At 31.0% G+C, this 27471-nt stretch overlaps 1 protein-coding gene across 4 annotated transcripts in view; it reads right to left on the bottom strand.

Moving 5' to 3' along the window:
- The window catches only part of LOC100159009 (protein unc-13 homolog B), a 50885-nt gene that overhangs the window by 4974 nt on the left and 18440 nt on the right, over nt 1-27471 (bottom strand). Inside the window, exons 3-24 of one of the 4 annotated variants that reach the window (XM_008180469.3) lie at nt 15872-15912; nt 13655-13745; nt 12955-12963; nt 10213-10287; nt 8895-9114; nt 7792-7912; nt 5896-6002; nt 5440-5581; nt 5219-5345; nt 4839-5158; nt 4622-4772; nt 4378-4536; nt 4173-4298; nt 3841-4002; nt 3458-3739; nt 3170-3391; nt 2919-3085; nt 2475-2742; nt 2249-2380; nt 1237-1450; nt 907-1107; nt 418-513 (exon numbers count right to left, since the gene is read on the bottom strand). In XM_008180469.3, coding sequence (XP_008178691.1) covers nt 418-513; nt 907-1107; nt 1237-1450; nt 2249-2380; nt 2475-2742; nt 2919-3085; nt 3170-3391; nt 3458-3739; nt 3841-4002; nt 4173-4298; nt 4378-4536; nt 4622-4772; nt 4839-5158; nt 5219-5345; nt 5440-5581; nt 5896-6002; nt 7792-7912; nt 8895-9114; nt 10213-10287; nt 12955-12963; nt 13655-13745; nt 15872-15912 — 3433 coding nt within the window. Of the gene's footprint in view, nt 1-417; nt 514-906; nt 1108-1236; nt 1451-2248; nt 2381-2474; nt 2743-2918; nt 3086-3169; nt 3392-3457; nt 3740-3840; nt 4003-4172; nt 4299-4377; nt 4537-4621; nt 4773-4838; nt 5159-5218; nt 5346-5439; nt 5582-5895; nt 6003-6449; nt 6557-7791; nt 7913-8894; nt 9115-10212; nt 10288-12954; nt 12964-13654; nt 13746-15871; nt 15913-27471 lie in introns of all 4 variants that reach the window. The other 3 variants (XM_008180467.3, XM_008180471.3, XM_008180470.3) reach the window with 3 other exon arrangements.

Here is a 27471-nt window from a genome sequence, read left to right as displayed (position 1 = left end):
TCCGATACAAAGAGAAAAAATATACTATGTTCAACACAAAACACGTTTTTAAGTAAATATAATAGAAGGTATAGAACCAATGTAAATACGTGGAGTTTTATATAATAAAAGAATCAATAAAAAAGCCATTTACCAAACAGACCGAGAAAGGTTTATTAATGAACATTTTGCAAATGAAACAAAAAATATAGCTATTTGTCGATTGCAGTATTACTTGTTATTTTTGAATGTTTATGAATTTAATATTTTTTCACAATATTTCGTTATGTTGTCATAATCATAAGCTTTTATATGTTATACTGTATTATTGTAAACATATACCTAACTCTATACAATTATTTTCAGTTTTAAAAATTCTCGATTCATTATTCAAAAATCGAAATATTAATAATGAAAAATATTAAATAAAATACATACCTGTTACAGTGAGCTTAAATTCGTTATTTGTTGGATGTGTTTCAATGTAAACGTTAATGGAAATTTCTCCATAAGGTTCTTCATATACGTAATTTTCTAATTATAATTATGTAAACAAAAAAATAAAACAGTTTTTCGTTAATAACTTTTAAACATTATCATAAATATTTAAAACTACTTCTAGTCATGCGAAGAAAGTTTAAAGAATCGTTTTTTTTCTTGTATTTTTGTATATTATATACACAAAATATAAGAACTTATTAACCTAAAGTAGGTATACACTATAATAGGTACCTATAGCACCCATAGCTACTATAATATTACACCATAAATTGTATATACACGAGTATTAATATTGTTATGGTACAATGGTTCTACGGCCATAATACCAAATTATATTATAATATAGGTAACTGTTTATATGATTATAAGTACCTCATTTTAAAAGGTTTCAAAAATATAATTTATACTTTAGAGAATACAATTTACCTTGTAATGGTCTTCTTGAAATTTCAAATAGTTTTTCCATTCGACTTCCCATTGATTTTACATCTTCTTCTGCTTCATCTAATGCTTCTTCCTCTTCGGTTTCGTCATCTTCATCATAATCCATTTCGTCCATTTCATCTTTTACCTCGGTACCACTCATCAGTGACGGTTGTCTGGGTAATGGGTCATTTTTTTGTGGAACTTTATAGAATTCAAATATATATTATTAATTATATTAATGACACAATTAAAATCCAATAATTAAACCTTTGGTCAAAAATAAGAAATTCACCCCTTTTTCTTATTTTAATAATTATAAATAAATCACACCTTGATGTAATTGTGATAACACAAACGTCTTGATGAGTTCGTCTGTGGATCTTGTGTAAAGTGACAAAGCGTAGCACAAAGATAAAAGATCTGAGCTTTTATCTAAATACTTCTTTTTTAGTCCATTTCCACCGGCGTGGAAATAAGTCTTAATTGTTTTCAGTGCAGATTCTAAGACCCTGCACTGCTTAGTATTCAAGTTCTTTTCCATATCCTAAAAAATAAATATGTTCAAAAAATAATTAGTGGTTTGTTTTATTCGCAGAAACAATACATATTATAGAACATTATATACCATCCGGTAATAGGTTGGTAATAGGTTTGATCGATAATAGTTATTTTTTTTCCATAAAAGCATTGAATTTATAAAATAATTTTCTTGCTATAGTTCTATACATACGACCAAACAGTTTATTGTCATTGAATTTAACCGTAATATATCTAACTCAGTCTGTTTTAGTTAAAAGTTAACATATTTTATTTATCGTGTTTGAGAAGTAACCAGAAGAAGTCGATGTTAAGGAGAAAAACACCATTTTTGTTGTTATTTATTACACACGATTTCGAGTATTTTACTTACATATTATAAAAAACTTTAAACTTATTTATTCATTTAAACTATATAACTTCTAAATTTTTATGTTTTCAAAAATAAAATTCAAATTTTACATTCATCGGGGTTTTTTTTTTTATGAAATACATTGGTAGGTAATATATAAATATAAATATAAATTATATAATATTATTATCAAAAAATGATTACAGAAAAATGAAACATAGGTGTTGCTTAATTGCCTATACAAAACGCCGCGTGATCATAATTGAATTAGGTATCGAAAATAAATGCAAAAATACCATATTTATGAGTTATGTTGTATTGTGGAAATTTACCCAACGCCAAAGTGAAAAAAAATGTCCGTTGAGAGCGAATGCTTTATGTTTACTTAAGTAAGTTGTTATAGATTGAGTGTATTAATATGTAAATATATTATAATATAATTTGTATAATCACCATCACTCCAGTTAGAGCATTTTTAACGTCTTGCTTTCCTGCCATGTGGTTTCTAATTAATCTGGACATGTCTTCGATTCTAGCATTAGCTGCTAGTGATCTAGCGTTTTCACTAAGGTTTTTCAATATCATCTAAATTAAAAATAATGAGTTTATAAAAACAATATTACAAACCTCATAAATTGTATAGTATTTTGCGTTATTTATTTCAAATAATATCTCTTACACTTTTATCCATCATCGGTGGTAAGACTACTGATCTTTCCAATATTCTTATTACAAGTTTCCACAGTTCACGAAGAATTCGTTTTAGTACGGGTTTCTCGCAAGTTTGAGCAAATAATGATAATGAGCCATCCATTAGATCCATCAATGGCCTTAATATTTCATCTACTTCCATCATAGACACTTGTTGTGGATTTTGGCTACCTCCTTTGATACTTTGCAATAACTCACCAAGTTCTTTGACGCTTTTCTTTATTTGGGGTTCCAAACTAAAACATTTGATTACATTTTTTATTATTATTGTATATTTATTTTCGCCGTGGATAATAATATTAAGATTTAAACATCTCGAAATTGTTAGTACTTTAGTACAGGTTAATCAAACAAATAATGTATGTACGATTATACGCTTATAAATAAGTTAAACATTATGAATTGTATATACCTTTTTCCGAATTTCCCAGATAGTTCATCCAATGCTTTTAATAATTGCGTTTGTAAGTCGTTTAGAATATCTGTAGCATCTTCTTCCAGTTGTTTGCCACCCATTGATTCGAACATTTTTGTTAGTTGTACTCTTAGTTGTTGGATGTTATTCATTAATATACAAGCCTACACATTTAATTCATTTATTTTATATAATATGCTATATACATTATTTATATACTATATACGAGTAAAATATTTTAAACTTACAGTTCTTTCATCCAGCTCTTTAGCGTCAAATTCTTTTTGAACTATGTCTACGTATGCCAATAACACTTTGACAATTGTCTTAGCAAGTCTTTTCATGTATCGATTGGATATCTCGGGGTCAGGACATTCCAATTTCGATATGACCCCAAAACATTGTGTAAGCTGAGTGAATACGTCCACCACTGAGTTGGAAAATAACGCATGCTCCGAACTTCTTTGAAACTATAATTACAAAATAAAGTTTAAAAAACTTTCTGATCAAAGTTTAAGAAGACAGCGACTGCTCACCCCATCTTTTTTGTCCCTGTTGAAAGCTCCATGCAAATATTCCAACGACACGTCGTCGTTTTCATTTAGCCATTGCATTACAAACGGTTCAAACCAAGATGGGTACTCGGGAATTGCGTCTTTGTATGGCGGTGCATCTTTTACATAATTAGTAAACAACCATTTTACTTTGAAATGTAGGTTCATGTATGCTGAAGTTTTACAAAGTCTGTGTGTTTCATGTTCTTCTAGAGCATACTTCATGTCTACAGCGAAGAAGCTCCACATTGTTGCTGCGGACAACTGTTAACAATATTTTTATTTATAAATATACGTCATTAGGTGTATTACAATAAAATAATATGTAAATAATACTATTAAAAATATATTAGATATTTATTTACCTGTCCTATATTGAGTTCTGCGGGGAATTGACTCAAAACGGGTGCATAACTATTTCTATCTTCTTCGATTACAGAAGCAACGAGTGCCACAAGCTTATCCCAAAATCCTAAATCATCTAACTTTGGACCCGTGTCTTCATCTCTCTTTTCATTTGGATCAGTCTTTTAAAAAAAAATAGTTAGGTAGTAGTTAGGTAGTAGTTAGGTATTCAATATATATTTTTGAATAATTTGGGTTTAACGTTTTAAAATTTAATAAAAGTTTAATGGTTATACTGAAAACCCAAATCCACAAGTGTTTAACATTTAATTACTACAAGCAAAATAAATACCTGATATTCTCTGCCGTATAAATCATAACAATTAGCAAACAAAAATTGATAAGTCGATCTTAGACATGCTTTGACGCAGTCCTTGACAACGGTACTAGCTCTGGGTGGACTTGAAAGTTCTTGTACCTAAATATAAATCATGTAATAATTATCGTGCTACTATATATATTATATACCATGGTTATGTTTATTAAAAAAAAGTTACCTTCATTCTGAAAAATGTGATACTGGTCAACAAATCGACAGTCGATTTAAGATCCATTAATTTTTCTTGACTGGATGCCGGAAAGTTATTTCTATACATTGATAAATCTATTCTGAGCGAATTATGTAGTTGATCGAGCAGCTTCACGAATTTTTCTTTCTATAAATAACGAATAAAGACGATTTAAATGATTTCATGATTAGAAGTAACGTCGTATAATATTTTTATCAGTAATCATAGTTACTCCGAAATTCGATGCTGCAAAACGGTCGCTCGCGCTAACGGCGGAGCTGGATGTTGTGTGTGCATAGTAGGCATTGATATTCGCTAACAAAGTACTCATTACCGCTGGGACGCCAGGGCATAAATATTTTGTCGAGAGACAATGGAAGTGTCTAGAATCGGAGATTAACTCTATTAATATTATAGTTTAAAAATAAAACAGCGCATAATAAACTTACGTCATTGCTTGGTAAATGGACTCGATGCCGTATCTCATGGCGAACTCGTCGACAATATCTTGCGCGGGAGATTCAAAGTACAACTTCCACCCGTCTTCTCCCTTAGCTTGAGGTAGGTGAACTATTCCAGCGTTGTTTTCGCACAGCGAGTGAAACAGGTTTTCGTGGAGACACGTGTATTGGATATGGTAAGGAGCGACTTTTTCCTCTCCTTTGATTTCTACATTGATATGTAATCGAATAGCACCGGATACCGCCGATTTATCAGTCCTTTTTTCGAGATTGTACCAAACGTCCATTTCGCCCGACAACGTCCGAACCTAAATACTTACTCTTTTACTCTCGCACAAATATTATGTATTTGATGTATATATATATACCTCGATAATAGTTTGTCCTAAAAAATCGTCCGATTCTCTGGTTAATTTTTGCCTGAGTCTCGATTTCAGGTCATTATCCTCGTCCCATACCCTGACTTTAATTCGATCCGAAGAATTGTGGCACTCGCTATAAATGTTGAAAAATGTATAAGTACATATTTGTACATATAATATAATATTGTATACAGTGACAGACTGAGAAGGGAGTAAGAAATACTTACAAATAAAATTTTTCATTCCAAACAGGATTGAGCTCTTGAGGCATAGTTCGCGTTCTTTTTTTAACTTTACCCACTTGAACAGTTACGTATGGATCTGATGTACCACTTTTGTCTTTTGCGATGAGCCCTTGAGCACATTTTACTATAGTAAAAATGAAACGTTATAATCAATAATTATTTAAAAATATGAGTAACATAAGTCTAAAGCAAAGGTTCATTCTAAAGCTATATGTACAATATTTTGCACGTGCATACTATATAACGACAAAAATATTATAAATGCATGCAATAAGCGTTAATTTTTTATCGGAAGACATCTTTTAAGTTACTTCTGCTAACTAGATATCGATGATTTATGTGATTTGTTTGATTTGAAATTTAAATATTAGCAAATTTTTGCTCGATTCCAATTTCTAAGCTGTGAGTAAGTGAACCCTAATAAGCCTAACCGCTGACCTGTTATTTCGATTTTGCACGACCATTTAGAAGTGCCTTCAAGAACGATAGCTTCCGCTTGCTCCAAGGAATCGATATGCATATCAGGTTCCACAGAAAACATGGTTCTTCAAATACGCAAAAACCAAAACAATAAAAACAAATATTTACATACAAATTGATCGGAGGAAGGAACCAAAATAGAAAATGTTTAGATTTAAATAAATGAAAATTCTTTCTTAATATTTTTGAATGCATCATAGATGTAAGCGAGGAAAAATATAAACGTTTGTAAACACATTTCAGACATTTGTATTAGTGAACAAACAATAAAACATGCACAAAAGTATAGTTGAAAAAAAAAAATACACAAAATTATAGTTGATTGAAAGAATTTTCATTAAAAATCTCGTGCTTAAAAAATACACATATGAGGAGGGGTTAAACATATCAAAATAGTAAAACACCAATTCCATAAAATTCAACACCAAGCACAATGAAGGTTGCCACACAAAGCTCTTTGAAGTCGTCTGCTCATAACGTCAAATTGGTTTTTTTTTTATTATTAAACAAACCTGTGATGGCAATTTTTGCTGACCACTTGCAAGTACCATCCAAAACCGATTGTTTCACCGCTTTAATATGACCCTGATGGCTTTTCTCCTCAACGCCGAACACTGATCTGCGTATAATTGAAAAAAAAAACACTTAACAACCAATTTTTTTTTTCGTCCACCACACCCAACACTGCGCGTATTATGTCAAACTAAATAAGAACTTCTTCCAGACGTCGTGTATACGCGTCTTTCCCAATGACCCGGGATTTCTGTTTCGGCTTTTTTCGCACAAACGAGGTCGAGCCACATTTCGAATAAACACGGTGGGATGTCGTTTGTCGGCATATCGACGATTTATTTCTTTATCGGTGTGACCGCATTACAAATCGCATCGTTTGCACTCGTCAACGCCTTCGTCATTTTGGTCATAATATCTAACTCCAACACAACAGCTTTTCGACTGTACTGAATTCAATCCGGTCGTGTGTAGAAGACCTGTTATGACCCCGCAGTCTGTTCGCAATATAATATAATATAGTGTGTCCGATGACGAGAAGGTTGAAATTAATCGGACGGTGTTCCATTTGTTTCGAGACGACCGTTTAATGAGCTCTATATATTATATTATATTACGTCGCGCGTGTCGTCCCATTTTGACCCCGATCCTTTTCCAACGGTTGCCATATGTTTCCGTTTACGGGGATATCGTCGTGCGTGCAGTGTCCCGACATCGTTGGTAGATAATATATTTCTTTTATACGAGTTACGATTCATTTAAAGACTATTCGTGTTCGTTATACTCGGACGAAAAAAAAAGTAATAGCTTGAGATACAACAGTATACTGACTGTTTTAAAATTTTCCAGTGTGGTTTAAGTTGGTGTGGAAAATACTATATATAGTACCTATCTTAGAAAATCGATATAATCGATTAAGAAATAAAAATACATAAAATGTTACAAAGTATATTTTGGTGTCCCGTATTGATATTATTAACGAGATAATATTCCACTTTTCGTTTTTAGAAATTGCCCGTTTTTTTAATAGATAATATTATACCTATGGCACAATATAATCAAAAAAATTATGGGCTGTTGAAAGATGTTTTTAATTTTTATGGAAATCAACAATAAAGCAAACTTTAAAATTATATTTGACAGGGTAGTTGAATATTAGAAATTAATATAAGTGATTCCTACCGGAATTATTTAGGGAAAATGTTGACATTAAATTGACTGAAACTCATGCAGCCTGCTGTGAAATATCTACAATTGCAGTTTACCAACAATTGCACTCAAGGCTTTTACGGTTTTGTTGTTAATTTACTAAATTTGTTATGTGATTTAAATATGTTAACTAACCTGATGAGTTCGAAAATCTCTGGATGATCTCGTTCACGTTGCAACATCCTGTCCTTCATCGCCTGTATAATTGATATCGCTTTATCTTCGGCACCGTGTTTGGAACTTTTTTCGGCCGCTCCTATTATTTATAGGTAGTAAAAAAAAAATATATATACATACGTTTTAGTGATTTCAACAATATTTGTAGGTAATTGTAAGTGGTTTTCCATTGTATGAAATACGAATATGAAATCATATTTTAGATGTATTTGTTCATTTTTATTTTACACCACATGAACAAATATGAACATCGGTACAAAGATTTTCAAAAACTTATGACCACTTTTTATGGTCGAAATTTTTTCATCTGGACCATTGTTCTACGTCATTTGGTATGTCACTAATAAAAAAATAGAACGGGTCTTGAAGTTGTTTCTATTCAAAGTTTGATCAGGTAGATCCTCCCGGGGGTCCTAAAAAGTGTGGGTTAATGGCAAATGCTGTATAAAAATGTGCAAGTCGCAAAGCGAATTCGAATAAAATTCCAGACATCATTCGAAAAAGTATTCACTGCATATAAGTTCATGTTTTTAAACGTACCACTCGGGATGAATGTATATTATATTTATTTGATGTGATGCTATTAGATAAAATGGTATTCTTCTGCTGTAGGAATCAAAAATATGATACATATTTTGTTTACATATTTTAAATTATTTTTGATTTTAATAACATTAAATTAAAAACGTATGTCATTCATCATCGTGATGCTTTTTTTCACATCGGTTGTAGGTACGTGGCGTTATATTGTAGTTTTTTTGTTTAGTTTAATTTAGGTTTTTATAATTATAATTTATATATATTTATAATATACATTGGTGGGGCTTTTGTTTCTGGATAAAATAATTATTGTCGTTCCTCATATTATAATATCATGACGAATGTGCGCCATATTGCTATGTACGAGACACGTCGCGTTTCAGCTATAATAATAATTAGTGTCGGTCGGTTAAATATTATATTTTATAATATTATTTCCACGGCTCCCAATTATTGTTATTGCTCGCCACGTTTGTAATAGTTTAAATAACAGTCACTTTTTTTTAAAAGTTACGACTCACTTTGCAAACAGTCGGCGTTTAAGAGCTCTTTGCACTTCTCGTGGCACTTGACCCCGCATTCGGTGCACCGTACCCCTTGCCGGGCGATGCCCCACAGCAGCCCTTCACATTCGTAACAATACGTCGGTGAAGTTGCAGTCCACGAGACGAAATTATGCGGCGTGGTCGATGATATTGGATAGATTAGAGCTTGCAGAGCTTTTTTGTACACGTGCATTTTCTGAAATATTGTTGAAGACCGCCGGTATTAGACAATTTAATATATTATTATATTATTATCGAAGTGATTCGGTAACGCGTCCGTTTCGAAAGCATAATCGTTACGTGGCCTAAAAGTAGTCGCATTTTTTCTATAAAAATCATTATTATTATTAAATAAATATGTTCGATATTTTTTTTTTTTTTATCCGAAGTACTTTGTCACATATTTTAAAATAATTCATTATTATTACCTCATTTATAAAATATGGCGCATTGCGTTGGAATTTCAAAGGTGTCTAAAATTGATTCGAATCGACAACGTATATGTGGCAAAAACCGAATACAGTTTAAATAAAAGATTCAGAACCGTGTGAAATAGATTTTAATGAATCACAAACAACTTTTTATACATTTTTCTATGGGGCATACACTATATAGGTACAGTGTAAATTTATATCGAATGAATGAATAATTTAAATAAACTATGTACAGTGAATCATGATAAAACAATTTTAATGAGTTTTCATTATAATTAAAAATACATGTGCAAGTATGTACCTATTTGCTGTAAAAAAAAATATTAATATAAAATGAAATTAATGTGCTTATATTTGAAAGGCTAACATAAAAGCATTAGTAAAATGTTTAATGTAAATGAATTGTTTATAAATTAATTTAATTCACTCGTTTTGATATTTATTACTATCAAAATAATTAACTATCCCAAGTTAGTACCTATTCTTAGGTACTCGTGTTTGTTATTTTTCTATACATTTATGGAAATAATGATATGCAAATAATATTAGAAAATATATTTGTTATCGTATCATGTCAAACATTTGGAAAAAATATTACAATTTATGAGTTCATTTTTCTATTATCTATTCGCGTGTTTTTTAATTTATAAGACATTTCGTGAAATTGGAATAGAATGTATTATTTTGGATTCAGACTGATAGATAAGAGTTGTTACTTTTAAACAGTCTTTGTTGAGATAAAAAAAAAAATAAACAAATAAAAAAAAACTTTGAAAAAGTAAACGTCGGAATTTTTTCATTTGACGAACTATTTTTTAATAACGAAAAAGTACAAGTGATCTGTTCAGATCGGTACTAACCAGCTCTTCGTCGTTGAGTGTAGGACGTGGAACTCCTGACGCCAGTCCTGCGTTTCTTTTTGTGGCGGCCATTGTCTAAAATACACCCACAAGAATTCCAATAATAAATTAATAATGTAAAAACATGAAACGGTGAGCAATAAAGCTATTTTAACCATAAGCGTAAATATTAAGCATTTATGCAATAATGTGTACTCGTTTAATAATTACACCCATGATGCTATTAAATAAACCGACTTTATTATATAACTCACCAAATTATTGATATCACTATATAATACTCAAAATGGAATAAGAATGTTATGACGACTAATGTAAGTAGTTTAAGAATGTATACATCATCATATTATATTATACATAATATTCGTAAATATAATATCTCGCAGAAGAGATATAAATGCTACGAGAAACTTTTCAACACTCTTTCTACTGTACTGTATATATTTCACCCTTGATGTTGATGTTGTAGTCATAAAGGGAAAATAATGATGCTAGCGTAAAAAGAAACTCCGAGTAAAGATGGCATTTTTTTTTCACGTGCATCAATGTTTCGTTTTAAGATAAATATTGACATATTATTACAACATTTCCACATTAAAATAAAAACTTATTATAATGTTGGACTAATTTTTACTCTGCACATTAGCTGATGTACCTACGCCGTGTAATAATTTAAATATTTATTTTTTTTATCGGCAAAAAAAAAAAATAAATACTCATAAATTAGGTTTCCGTCATAATTCTAGTGGTAAAATATACTTATTTAGATGCATATTATATAATATCATTTGAAAAAAAAGTACAAGTATTGTTGAAAACATTCTTATTCCAGACAAAAGTACTAACTCAAGAGTTTGCCCGAGGAAAATACTTTTAGACATTTTTTTCCGACACAACAATGAAAAAAATAATATAAATAATTTGAGGATTGTAATTATAATTTTTGAAATGATTATGTGATTCGTAATAAATAATGGGTAGGTACATTTTTTTTAAGACGTTTTGAAAACACATTTTCTCGAGCAAATTCTTATTTAATGTTAAATTATGTCTATATGAACGAAATCATGAGACATTTGTTTTATGTGGATAAGCGCATTACTACGATCTAGTTTCTATCTAGTTCAAAGTAATAATAACGTATCGGAACCAAAGTGTTAAGTGTTTAATAAACATGTGCAAAATTATAGCTTACAGTTTTTTTTACAGTTCTAGTTTTTTTTTAAAACGTTTAGATAATAAAAATATAATAATGACTTGTTTCATTTGTTTTCCTCGTATTTAAATGAACGCGGCTTTTCAACTATAATACATGCACATGTCTATTATATAACTGTATCATCATTGATTAGTATTTTGTATTGTGTTCGCAGCCACCTACAGTTTATTAAACCGGATTAGAGTTGTAAAAAAAATGTATATATATATTTATAATAATGTATAAATGAATAAATTAAAAACACTAATTGTCTATAAGTCTACGTTAACTAAATATTATGTTACATATTAAAACTAATTCTATGTTAGAAACGATTTAATTTCCATTTTAATGAATTGAAATGTGCATAGAAATGTAATGCATGCATTATTAATTATTGAAAAAAAAAAAAAAAAAAATATGAAAATTGCATAAAAAAAGTCGCAATTTATGTTAGGTAAGTACTTAAGTGTTATCGGGAGGGTCGATGTTTTTTTAATTAATGTTAAAGTATTATCTAGAGGTTAATGCAATTAAGTGGATGTATTAAATTAAAGTTGACGTATTATATTAAATACACGGATGTATAGTGCTCGTATAAGTCTAATAAATTACCTACAAGAAACAGAGTTTGAGCACTTAAGAAGTTCATTATGACATTTCATTATACAATATGTGTATAATGTACACAGTTTCACATGTAATATTATGTACACTGTACAGTCTCACATATATTTGTGGTTATAAACCAAAAGATTCTTTCCCATTAGAATCAATCTCATATGTCATTCCAACACCATTTTTTTTTGCTATTCAAGGTAACTTTTATAACAACTACTGTAAACATTCTTGTTTAGCTAATATATACGTTAAGTAAAATAATTAATTAATCAGTCATGTAATATCAATAGGTACTGTTATATAATTATTATAGGTATATAGTTTATTACCCTAAATTAAATTAGGTACGACCTATAGTTGTTTTTTGAATAAACTAATTTTTAAAAAATATTTTTTTAATTCAAATGGTATGTATGCGTGACGCGTGTATTTAAATGTATAAAATAAAATTTAAATCGTTTAAATCTAATTCTATAATATAATGCATAGATTTGTTAAAATATATTGATTAGTGAAAATGCTGAAAACTGTACAAATATACATAAAATATTATAAGATGTACATTATATAAAAATATATAAACAAACAAAGCTAATAGAAAAAACTAAGCAAAAGTGTATGTTACATAAAAAAATAAATGTAATATAAAAAAGATACAATTTGCTTAGCTATTTTATTCTACCTCTAAAATAATTTTAATATTTGGAATTTCTAGAAAATAGAAATTTAAATTTTAGTGTTATAATAAAATGGTTTGGTGCTAAAGCGGTGTGTGGGTGATATGTGTGTCTGCGTGTGTTGTGTTTAGTGTGTTAGTGAATGTGTGTTTTCATGGACGAAAAACCACGTCACCAGATCTAATAGCGTGCTCTATATTTTTCTCTAAATAAATGGTAAAAATAAAAAAAAAAAGAACGCTATACCTTGAGAACCTGGATCGATGCGTGAAGATCACAAACAACAGACAATATAACACAAATTAGTTAGTTTACATGTTTATGTTAAAAAAATAAAAGTAATGAGTCCTAAATGTTTGAGCTATTTCAATGAGCCTATATATTATAATTGTCATATATATAACACCTATTTAATTGAGATACATACAATGATATTATGTGTAATAATAATATAGGTATCATCGTTATTTAAAAAAATAAAATAAACATTTTAAGTATATAAATCATGAATGATTAGCGTTTGAAATGAAGAAATCGTGTTTAAAAAAAAATAAAATCTATTAAGGAAGTCTAAAGAACATATTTTACATAGGAAACATGATGAGAACACGTGGAATAGCAACAAAAAAAAAAAAAAAAACATTCATATAGGTACACATAAAAACAACATAAAACACGGGGAGATAAGAGAAACCATTTCACATGAAGAAATTATAATATACGGTATACACTTAGAAGCGAAAATTTGTACAAAAATATTTACTACCAAAAAAATACCACCGGGCACACTCGTTTCTCGGTTGAATTATAATAATATTATTACTTTACAAAAACGCTGTATATACTCGATGAATATCCAATTTTCGGGAGTTTACGTTCCCAATAAGTTATAACGAGGGTAAAGGATGAATTTAAATATTATATTAATATTAAACATTTTCCTTACCAGTTCCGAGACAAGAGGGATAGATTTTCTCCTGGGTCGAATATCCGGCATGCTGTCGATGTTGCTATAAAACGGATTGTCTCCAGGGTGTCTAAAATATATAACACAGTAAGATCACGTGCATTTTATTACTGTAGACATCTTTGTAAGGTTTTGGCTTTTGTTGAATAAAAAAAAAAATTATAATTTTCAAACTAGGTAAAATATATGTTCATCCCCTGCAGAGACCAAAAAGTTATCAACCAGTGCCACTTAATTTCTATTGGCACACAGCGGATTTTATACCGAACCTTCGCTCTACATGATCGATTACGATTTCCCGATCCATACTTTAATAAAGGAATTGTTAGATACCGAACACTTGGCGAGAAAAAATATTTCGTCAGACATTAAAACAAATTAGAGAATTACGAGAATGGACGAGCTATTATAATCACTATTGTGATCGAACTGAGTCATAATAAACCATTTAAAACGAATTGAGTCCCATAAAAATCAAAATTTAATACTAATTAAATACATGTTTTAATACTGAATTCCAACAAACTTTGAAAAAAAAAACATTTTTCTTCCCATTTTTACAAGCTTAGAACGGCTTGTAAGAAAAGTTCTACAGGTATATGGGTTAAAAATGTTTTTTAAAATGTTAATTTGAAAATTTTGATAAATATGAATAATAAACTGTACCTATATTATTAATAGTAATTTAAAATAATAAATAAATACATTTTAAGTCTTATATCGATAAACTTTTTATGGTATTTAAATCTTAATACTTGTTTGTAATAGTGGCATATTAATTTTTATTTAATTTTCTATATTATTATTTCTTTTGATTAGGTACAGTATAATACTATAATGCAAAGATTCAGTATTTAACAATGTTGGCATTTCTATTTCATCCAGAACTATAAAAATGTACAATACAACACATACAAAATCCTTGATTGATGTATTTTATTATTTCCAAGTGCGTACTTAATTAGAATACTTTTTGTTTCTCAATCGCGAACACAATTGGTATTTCTCTTATACTGTTACTCAATTAGAATTTTATTTTTTCCTTCAGGTATGGGACTCAATTAGGGGTAGTATGTGCCGGAGTTATGCGGACCCGGGACGTCATAATGTCATGATATTATAATTACTTAAATGTTGTTTTAAATTATAGAAGAGGCTAAGGCGCGCTGAATTAATATAAGAGTAATTAAAAGAGAAAACGCAGTCCTCATACCTACAACCCTCACTTGGCAGAAATTCAATCACTACTCGTACTGCAGGCAGTACTAATTTCATATGTTTACTTTTATCGTATACATAGGTACCGCTAAAGACGACGACGACGACGGCTTTCAATGTTGTCACCCGATAAATAAACATAAAATGACATTTCACCCCCTCTCCCTCCGCTTTTATCCGGCGCCTAACTCCTTTGCCCCGCACCAAGCGCCAATCGAAAGTTTGTTATCAGACAGGTCGCCGTCGTTCGCCTGCACTCCTCGTCGCGGCATAGAAGTGCACTTACGTATTACACCTAACTACGCGTACCACATACATACAAACACCCTCTTGTCGCTATTATATTTTCCTTTTCATCCGTGGTCGTACACATACACACCCAGAAATGTGGGACACAAAAAAATTCAATGGACCGAACCCTTCCCCCTCCTCACAAAGCTCCTTAAAACCATCATACCGCGAGAGGCGGCCGGATATACGACGGATACACGTGTGGGGCGGTAAAAACACACACACACACACACAGAGGAAATCTCGGGTTAACACGTACTTTTAAACTCTTTATGGTGAGTGTATAGGACGCGAGTGTGTACAAATACTCGTTGCGGTGGTTGTGAGGGATATCGAATAACAGCCCTGAAATCATTTACATCATCACAATATATGTAATAAAAACACAGTGTATAATGTCGTCTACTATGACTCGGCCCACTAACGCACCGCAATATTATTTAATCTCACTCTCGTTCGTGTTTTGCTCATCAACTTATACGCCAACAAAAAATACTAGTAACAATAATAACAATAAAAACGATGACATTCCGTTTCCCCTTAACGTCTGTCTTCCAATTTCTATTCCGTATAACATATACGCGTGCCGCGTATCAACCCCCGAGACGCGACAACCTCTATTGCAGTACTAAACTAGAGTTACTTATATTATCATCATCATTATTATTATTATTTTTTTTTACTTACCCATTCGCTCTATTAATGTTTTCGCCGCTCCCTCTTCCATTCTGCAAGCAAAAAAAAAAAATGTCATGTAATATACCGATATATTATAAATATACATTTATATATATATATTATATATATATACAATATTGTTAACTATATACCTATGTATAAATACGTTTCGTTACATTAGAATACAGACACACGCACAATACAACTATATAATAATATATATACGTTATACGTTGTTCGTAGTAATACGAAATGTATGTCTGATTATTATTTCCCCGAGTGGTAAGCTATGTAATTGGGCGCAGATAGTATATAGTATCGACTCATGTGAAATAATTGGGTGGATTTCCCGAACGACAGGAGGAAAAATAAAATAAAAAATAATTCACCGTGCTGCACCGATATATAAGTGCACCACATATTTATGGGTGAATTGCATTTGACAGAAAATCTTTATCGGACCATATTTAGTTTTTTTTTTCAGGTTTTTACATTTTTCATCCGGAGTCGAATACTTTTAGCAACGGAGAAAAAAAAGTTTGTCCGCCATAAAAAACCAAACTGTTGCTGGCCACCCAATATACCACTGTAATACGCCGGCGCTCTATAATATATATATAATAAATAATATGTGTATCATGTTTATGGCAAATCGTATATGGTTCGCGCATAAACTGCAGCATACATATTAATATTATATTTTAGTCTAACTTTTACCGCATGCGAACTTGGGTGTTTTTTTTTTATTTCATTTTGTTCCCTCTTATCGATTATTTTTCCGTGTTTGGTAACTAACGATGGTCGTCACAAGCCACACACCTATAGGTATATACAATAAGTGGTGTTATTTGCGTTGTCCCGGAATAAATTTTCGTCGCGGCCAATGTGTATATTATGATGTAATTAAAACGCCATAAATCCATATACTTTGTTTTATGATGTTTCTATCGGGCGAATTGCGTAATCCCGAAACCACGTTTATCATAATATATTATGACACCGGATTATCGAGCGTTAAAAGCCAAAATGTAGCGAAATACCTGAAGTAAAGATATTGGAATTCCGTACTTTGTTCGCCGTTAATATAATATTATAACGTCCCGGAGAAATTATCATTATACTATACATAGGCAAAAGTGAGTTTGCACGATGTTCAAAGTGACGCAAATGCCTTATAAAGTTATTGGAATTTGTTACTGTATTGCATTTATTTATGTTTGTGGTAATTTTTAAGTCTTACGGGTACCCATGATCATATAAACGTTAGCTTAAAACTGCTAAACGTAACATATAATTAAATCGAATTTTTTTTTTAAAAATTTCGAAACGAAAATAGGTATCGAACGTCGAACCGTTAGTTTATTATGGACATTTATGTGGTATATAATTATTACTTCCCGGGCACTCAACTCCTGGCTTTTAACTAAACTTCTAACGTTTATAAATAATAAACTAGCGGTTCAATATGTTCGATATTTGGAGGACAACGTCCCACAGAAAATAGTCTAAAAATCCACTCGGAAAAGAAATAGATAAATACTTGACTTAACAATTGTATTAGTGGAATTGGTGGCACCTATACATGCGCGTAGTATCAAGTTAGAATTTAAAATAGTGAAGAAAGTTTTAAAATTGGGTGATAAAATTATTGGCGTGTCCTATACTGTGAAAAAATGGTTGAATTTACCCAGACACGCTCATGGTATGTACATATGTATAATAACATTGTATGCTAATACAGTTGAATCGGAGCAAAGAGGTTTCTCCGCAGTTTTTCCATTTCTTAAATCGATGTGGTTAACATGGCTGAGAGGGGTTCAAAAGCTCAAAAAGAGAAAAAAATAAGAAAAAGAAATTAGACGTATATTTTAAACGGCCCGGTCTTATTTTTAAAGTGTTCTGTGTGGAATTTTTTCGTCGACAACGATTGTCGAGTGTCGGGACACAATCGTGTCCTGTTTGAAATTCTGATCCGGTATATATAATAGTGAGCCGAGCAGAGTGAGGAAAAACGAAAATACGAAAAAAAAACTGCACACAGAAAGGAATATAAAAAAAAAAAGAGGAAAAAAAAACAACAACAGCACTAAAGGATCCGGAGGTTTAAAAACCATGGCGTCGTTAAGGGGAACGCACACACACCCACACGCAGACACGGGCATTTGTCCCACCCCCCCCCCCCCCCACTTTTTTCTTTCGTTTTCTTTAACGGATTGAGCTGGCGATGGCAAATCTCTATGGGACGTTTGCCCGCTGCTTGTTTTATTATCTAAGACGGCTCTGTTTATCGTACATAATAATATAGACGATCTTTTTAGTTAACTATATAAACCTACACAGCTGCAGAGAGTCTGCTCCCGTCGGCGGCGGCGTGATATTTTCATTTTATTTTTTTTCGAGTCGTCTTAATATTCCATTATTAATCTTTTATTCACGGACCACGCTGATGGGTTCGTTGTCTCCCGGTCCTCTATTAAATCCATTATTTATCTACAGGACTGAAAATACTGTGTTCCCAGACGCGTTTTATCGAGAAAGGTCACTGGCGAAAAGGAAAAAAGGAAAAAAAAAGGAAACCCTATGTTTAATTGAAAATGCCAATCTGCTAACATGTATATGTGTATACATGCACTATAATATATCTATTCATTTTGTTAATATATATTACAGTTAGAATTTCTTAACCTCGATTTAGACTAAAAGTTTTTCATTCGCATAAGAAAATGTACTCTAGATAAATTGACTTCTGTCGGTTTATACTTTATTTAGTGATCATTATTATTTATTTGTTATGTACTTTTTTCTTTTTTTATTGAAGTTATAAGAAAATAATATATATTGTTTCAATTTGCGAATAATTGGCTGTTAAACTGTAATATAAACTCAAAATTCTTCAACGGTTCGCGATAAAACAAATTTTATTACAATTGTATATTATGTCGTTCAGCCGTCAAATAAAATGTATCATGTTTTTGAGACAGTTTTGATAGTCGTTATAGTGAAACAGAGATGTCGGATGCAGGTAATAATAATGTATAAATGTATTGATATCTAATAGGATTATAATGTATACCTATCGTCCATAAAATCGTTAAATTCTGTAGCGCAAAATTCAAAACAATATAATATGCTCATAAACGGAATAAACGCAAAATAATGACAGACTACAAAAGCGCAACAGTAATAACAATTTAAGTAGAATTATTGTCTACGGCGTAGATAATAATAGCTGTGGTCCTCGAGAGAGCATAACGAAATAATAATAATATTATGTATAACGTTTAACGGTCTTGTTTAAGTAGGCACACAACATTTGTGTGTATACAATATAAATACCAGTATTCGTATAATTATTCGTAATTACTTGCGAATCGTATTCAACAATTTAGTTGTTTTTTTTATTATTTTTTTATTCGAAAAATACCTCTACTATATGGTCATGAATATATTATGAGCTGCAGAAAACGGGCGAAAAAGGTCACGGCCCGATAATGCACGGCACAGTGAGTTTACCTGGCCCGGAAAAAAAAAAAACTTTTACTCGAAAGCGAAAAATAAAATAATAAATCTAATTTATGTATGCCTGGCCTTACTAAATGTAGCAATGATACTCGCTCGTGGTATGAAAACGAAATCAAAAATTTTCGTTTTAATATAATATCGTATTATAATAATTGTATTATTATTGATTAAAAATCTCGCTGTTTACTCACGGCGATGATTAACAACAATACCGCAATATGACCGACGGATTTCTGCCGATTAATGTCGACCGGAGTACTGCGCAGGGATATTATAAGACATCGTAATATAATTATACGAAAATAAATAAATTTAAAACGATGCGATTAATACATTTGAATATTATTACCGACGTTATCGATCGAAACCGAGAAGAGGTAAACTCACGAGGTAATAGCTCTGAAAGCATTAACGCAACGACAGTATTTTATTTATATCATAATATTATATTATTATTATTATTATATTGTAATATTGAGCTGAATTGACGATTTTAAAAATTATGCTCAAGTCTGTCAGCTATCATCGTAGGCACTATTATAATATACGTTTACCAATTTTTATAGTCGTACGACACAATAATATATTATTGTTATGTATTTAATTAAAAAAATTATAAGACTCGTTGTTTGTTTTATTGTTACCGAAGGTAATAATATAAAATTAATTATACATTTTGAAAACTGTTGAAATTCTTCAAAAACCACACACAATAGTGCTGCTGCTATATCATGATGCTGCGATTACGTACCTAAATAATCGGTTCGAATTATTGAAACCTCCGTTGTACGATTTTAATTTTCAGCAAAACAATTAAACAACCGAGAGCCGCTGTATAGCGATCAGGCGATGGGTTTGATTTAAAACGGTGCACAGCATAATTTAGGTTCGCCGTTATTCGGTGGCTTGTAATATTATCGAAAACCATTAGGATGATAAAAAACAAAATATTTCATTAACGAATTTCATTTCGGGTCCCAAAAATCGTTCGAGGAGGTATACGACAGTTTAGGAAATCTCATTAAATTCAAAAACATAATAACATGTAAAAAATAAAAAACAAAATAATAATATTGTACAACCATAAAACGCTCCGCTCATAATCTAAAACAATATAGGTCGTTTTATTTTCTATCATTGTTTTGTCGGCCCTCATCGATTATTTTATTCTTTGCATATATTTTTGTCAAAGACAGTTTGACAGGTAAAAATATTATTATTTATTACGTGACTAATGACAATCAATATTATTGAGTTATAGTTCGCTTTTATTCGAGGCAACATTAACTTGTCGTGTATACGATTTTCAGTCGAACAAGACGAATATTCTAAAAATTGTAAATTATTGTAAGGTAAGCCTTGTGAAATGGGCATCGTAATTCTCGATATTTTTAATAATCAGATACCTAACCTATTTAACATTTATCTTGAGATGTATATAGGTAATATTATATTGTTGCAGGGTCGTCGACATGAGTTTGTAGCATGCTTTATTTATTCAAAATTGTAATGATAATTATCATAAAGTATAAAAATTACATCAGTATTACATTTCAATTTATACCATATATTATTGACTATAGTATACTGTTATAATACATAATACTATTGTCTAAATGATTTTTTAAAATCTCAATATTAAAGTTATTATGTGTAATATGTGTTTTAGTGACAATAGAATGACTATCGTGAAATTCTATAGCAATATATTCATGAAAAAGTCCTATCAACGTTAACGTCGAAAATTTTAATTTCTACGGAATTTTTGTATAAACGTTAAAATATATCGTGGAAACATATTTTCTCTGCTGCCGAAAAGTAATGTGAATGCAAATGTTTTGCTGTTGCCGTAGTGTTCTGCTAACATTTATAATATTATTAATAAATAATAATAATAATAATAATAATATGCTTTAAAAATATGACTTTGCTGTGTGGGAGTCATCACGTTTAATATAATTTGAATATTTCAAATTCAAGTCAAGTTTATAAGTCATTAAAATTATAAAAATATTCAATGAATACAGCTAGAAACAATCACTAAATAGTGGCCTGTGGACGAAATTTTATCTGGCCTGCAGACATAAAATTTATTTTTTATGGTCAGTTAAAATATGAGGTTTTCATTAGATTTAATTTTTTTCGATTTAATTTCATCATATACGTTAAATTGTGATGGTCCCTGAAAACTTCATAAATTCCTAAATATTGTGGACTTTCACAAATATTTATTGGTAAATAGTGTTGCTATATAGTGTCGCGTATATATTACAATTTACCACGAACATCACTCGGAACAGTGGAGCGATTATTTATCATTGCTTTTAAATTCGAAATAATACCAACAATACATTATAACAATGTGGTTTGAACCGAAGTGACCGATGCGATTCCAGTGCCGAAACACAGTGCAGTATACTATTATGCTGTACATTTTGTTTTCTTGTCTACAAGATAACGGGATGAAAATAGAAAGATAAACGATTGCTTATTTAAAATATTATAAATATAATGGCCAATCAAAATAAAATATTATGTTGCATGGAAATCATAATTAAATTTTTAAATTGTAAATAATGTAATGCCGTTGGCGGTATAAAAAAACAAACGGGAACCACTCCGACTACTTTCCGTTTGTGTGAAATTGCTTTCTTCCATTTTTTTCATTGCATTTTATGTATTTTGGTAATCCAAAATGAATTAAGTGCCTGTATGAAATGTGTTTTAAAATTTAAACCCCATTATTCGTATTGCTCGTATATATATATCACGTCGTCGTGTACGTATATATGGTTTTTATTTTTATTTTTTCGAATGTTAGTTCGAATGAAATGTTTCCATTAACCGGGAAAGACATACAAAAGGTCTTTTTCGATGTCATTAATTAGAATTAAGATGACTCCCTTAGTTTTTGTTTTATCGTCCTTTAATAATTAACACGCACAACAACGAACAAGACCGTGCGGTGTATATATATATATATATATACGTATAATGTATATTATGTATATAGTATATAATATATGTATAATAATATAAACATGTATAATATTAGTTTTTTAAATTATTGTTTGTTCAGCAAGTTATTTAATAAATGGTTTCGGTATTCTCGGCTAGAAAATTTGTTATAAGCAGAATATGTATTTTTTTTACATTATGGTGCGCCCGCGATATATATATGTATACATAATGTATGTATATTGTATATATAATATAAGTAGGTACACATACACCCATAATTCTAACCATATAGCCAAAAGCGCTCTGAAGTATTATTATTACGTTCATAAAAATAAATAAATTTACACAAAATAAATAAGCGCAGAAACTATATAAATTATTATACTCTTCTGTATGTATGAATTATATTTTGTTTCGTATATTGTGAATTTTTTTGTTTTCCTTTTAAATTATTTCGTAACGCCGCCGCAGCATATGCGATAAATTTTAAAACATTCTATCGATTTTGTCGAAATATAAAGAATACTCATCAACGAGTGTTTCCTTTCTCTCACTGTATTTAGTTTATGTACGTATAGGCTAGGTATATATAGGTACAAAGAGTAATAAAATAAACATTTTTTTTTTTTTTAAACTTTTATCATCAATATTGCAAAGGACTCATCGAGAAAATGTATCTTAATGTGTGGGAATTTCTAAGTGGAATATCAAGTGTAAGTTTTTTTTTGTCAAAGATGTGTTTGAATAAAACAGATCTCGACAATAGCGTTGACGCGTTTACATTATCGGAATGAGAGTGCTATCATTATCATTACAGCGTTTAATACGATACTGAAAAGTACAGAATGAAAAAAGAAAAAATCTTATATATTGTTTATACACTTTTATGGTCGGTCTTGTGCCAAACTCTACAATTTTTTCGTTTACTTGGATAGTCACCAAGTATCACTATCGCAGACTGATATATTTACGAAAAAAATAAAGGCGTCACACATAAAACTAGTATTTGTTTTTAATAGTTATTACTGAATAACCCACTCAAACTAACACATTTATATATATATAATATTAATAGCCCAATATTAGTGTGTGTGTGTGTGTGTGTGTTGTCATAGCGACTTGATGCACCATAATAAAACATCTGGTCATTTCATTTCAATTTGTCGTCGAGGGTACGGCCTTCTCTCTTTCAAGCCCCCTCTCACACACTCTCTCACTCTCTCTCACTCATTCTCTCTCTTTCTTAAAAGAAAAAAAAAATCACGTTTCTTTCAAAATACTAGGAATATTGAATTTTTTTGTAGTTCTCACAGCGTGAATGGTTACCGGTAAAAGAAACACCGTAATAAATATCACTCTTGCACGCACACACGTGTTTCCGCTCCTACGACACAGTACGACATTGTTTAGGTATTTTATTTAATATTCTAAAGATGTAATCTGATATTATTGCTGCAAAAATTTAACATATTATAATAATTTATTATTATAACACATAATATTATTATAGGAAGTTGCGAGTTCATTAATTTGATATTAGTTATTACGAGTTTCATTATTGAATCAAGTGGAAAATGTACAAACGGAAACAATAGATATTCAATGCCAATATCTAATGGTTATGGTGGTTAGGATATATTATGTATATTAGTGTTACAGATAAACTATATAATATAGCGTTGACCATTCACTTCGCGTTACCGGACTCGCCCTCTAATCTGACCCCCTCACTCCGGCGCGCCACAAAGGGATGACACAATTTACGAACGTAAAGAATTATCACAGTATTCTACTGCAATGCCCGGTGTACAATAAAATATATAAATGTAGGATTTGTTGGACGGCTATACATCGCCCGCCCATTTTAAGACAAAGAGACAAATTTAATTAATTTTCTCGACACGATAAACAGCAGCGCGTGTTAGATGCCCAACGACTAATACAAAATATGTTGTTCGACATTTGTATTAATTACGCGTACGTCGTGAAATTTATCGTAGGATTCGAAAAAACAAAAAGAAAAGAAAATTACTATGACGCTTGCGTGCGGCGTCAGCAACTTCCGGTCGAAAAATGTATAATTTATTTATCGACGTAGTTTGGATGGACAAAAAATTCAAATGAAAATAATTCTAGTCCAAATATTATGAACATACATTATAATATTATTTATACAACATGTCTAGGAGGTCTGTGTCTAGTGGCGTAATTATAGGGGTTGATAATGGGAATATATTTTGTGTTTTGTTTTAATATTATGTACCAACCGTAGTTTTATAATTAGCTGTTCATAAAAACATAACCCTTGACACGTCGAAGTAATAATTGATGAACTTTATAAAAAAAAACATCAACAATTATATCTAATTTTGTAAATTATGTTATAATGTTCATTATGTATTGAGACAAATGTGTAACTAGGCACAATCTATGCGAAATACTAGCACCAAACAGAGACGACATCGATTTTTCTCTAACTCCTCAAAGAGACGAACCTGATCCAGAAAATATTACATACTTATACAACACATAGATTATATCACATGTAATTAAATTAACATATAAGCCTTTCATGTATATCTTACTTAAAATTGTTTGTATAAATTATAAAATGTTATGTATTTCAGAAACAGCAATTACCTTAACAGTTGAGGCGTATATATAAATAATAATAATAAATAATATCAATAAAAAAAAAAAAATGTGTATGTATTTCAATAATTTTTTGTAATAATTTTAAAATATAAATATAAATTATTTTTCTCTGTAGATATAACATATTAAAAAAATTATAGATCTAAACTATAGGGGTTGGACACGGAACCCCTCACCTGACGTTTACCTGACAAATTATCCACCCCCTCCCATCAACACCCAAAGACTTAATTATAACTATGATGTTGTCTGTGTCTATGTCTGCAGTGGGATAATTTAAAATTGATATCAGAAAAAGTAAAACGTATGGCTTTTTCAAAAACTGTATAATACAAGTGCTCTGTAGGCTCGAATATAACAGTGGCACGTTATGTGGGCTGTATTATAGAGTATATGACACAAAAATCAAGTACTCTAGAAAAGCATTTGGTCAACAATTTGTTGATTGTTTAGGTCCCAAGTTCTTCAATTTAATGACGACAGATATAAAAATATATATATATTATATTCTAATATTGGAAATCTTAAAATGACTTACATCAAAACACCAATAAAGTGTAAATTGATTATTCACATCAATTTATTGATTCTAATTCAGCTTTTAACGAAATTTATTGATTTATCTGTCTTTATTTATCTATTGTCAATAATAATTAGTATACTATAATTAGTAAATTAGAATTATATGCTATGCATATTATTTGTTACTCAAAACTTCTCGATGATGTATTTTATTCCTTAATTACTTATTTTGTTCTCACGTATTTAACGCAGCTCTCTACCAACTGCACCACAAGCATTGCTTATAGGACGTAGATATTTATTATAACAATATCATATTATGCAGGTACTATTTGTATTTTATATTTTATACTATGTTATTATCAGTGAAATTTTCAAAAAAAAAAAAATAAATGTTACGGCAGCAGAGTCTAACTATTTAAGCAGCGTACGGCGTCGGATACGCGTTTATATAAATGGTACGGGCGGACTATATACGGAGTGTCCGACGGCTTTATTTAGGACTACTCAACTCGTCGTTATCGCATAATATATTATTTAATGTCTACCGTCGAACACGTGTGTATAGGTAATAACATTATATTATTTATATACGGAGACTCGGTTCTGTGTTATACAGACGCGTATCGCTGAAATCGTTATTTATTCACGAGGATATTCGCGTATAGGCCTGATATTATAATATGCGTATAAGTACGAGCAGTATCTTTTTTGTACTTAAATCGGCGCACGGAAATCGCTACGGTATAATATTATTTAAAAGTCAAAACACGCATATTATAATATTATCGTGTGTATACTAATAATATACTATACGGAATCGATCCGTAATCGCCGGAATTCGAGAAACATAAGTCGCGACCCGGCCGACGATAACGCCCATAAGTTCGACGGGATCGACGAGCCTATACAATAAAATATAAACATCGCATTTTCCTGCGGCGCGCAAATACACACACACACACACACACACACACGATAAGTTACGTTATTATCGTGACGTTATCGGGGAACGAAAACAGAGAGAAAAATTACCGAAACAAAAACCTTCTCGACGAACGCGCGTATATATACAACGCTGCCGTGCACGTACCACCCGATAGAGGTATATCTATATACGCACAATACCCATGATAGGTCTGCGCATGTTGTTGTTAATATTATTATTATTACCATCGTACGTTGGCCGGACGAGAACCGGCAAAAACTTTCGACCGGCGCCTTTGGCCCGAAAACTTTACCCCCCGAAACGCCTAGGTACGCGACGGCGGCGTGCGGCCGTTTACGACGATTTACCGGAGGTATGATAATATAATATTATTTTTGTGTTCCGTCGTTTCTCGCTGATTTCGCGGAAACGGGCTGAGGACAAAAAATTGTCGAGTGGCAATGATTTCGCACTGAATTTTCGAACCCTAAGCACGTTTGAATACACACATCGTTTTGTACGTTGATAATAATGCGTTCCCAAAACCCTGCAGTTGGCATCCTGCGCTGATGATTCGCTAGAGTAGGTACGTCGGAATGTTGGTATACTTTGGTATTCATCGCGATTCACAATAGTTACAGTTGTATTCTTGTTATCGTTCGTATAATAATTATAATTTAATATTCGCGATTCGCCGTCTCGTCGCTGTAATATAATAATTAAACCGGAATGATTCGCAAGGAAACGGACGTAGTAGTATCAGGAATATAAGTAAGTAGGTACTCTCAGTGTAAATATAAAAAAAACGTTATCCACACGACCGCGCGTAGAAGATCAAGCATTGCGGCACATAGTATTATGATATATAGGTTAGGCCAGGTGTACACAGCGATAGAAAAGTACTAAGTCGTCGTTACTCTAAGTAAGTACGTACAACATAACGACAACAACAACAAAAACAACAACGCTGTATTATAGGACTATAAACGTGCTCAGTAGTACTTATCGGAATTGGCGAGCG

This window comes from Acyrthosiphon pisum, chromosome A2, assembly GCF_005508785.2.
Source record: "Acyrthosiphon pisum isolate AL4f chromosome A2, pea_aphid_22Mar2018_4r6ur, whole genome shotgun sequence".
NCBI lineage: Eukaryota > Metazoa > Arthropoda > Insecta > Hemiptera > Aphididae > Acyrthosiphon > Acyrthosiphon pisum.
Note: the sequence above shows the minus strand (reverse complement) of the source record. Positions and strands in the feature narration are given on the sequence as shown.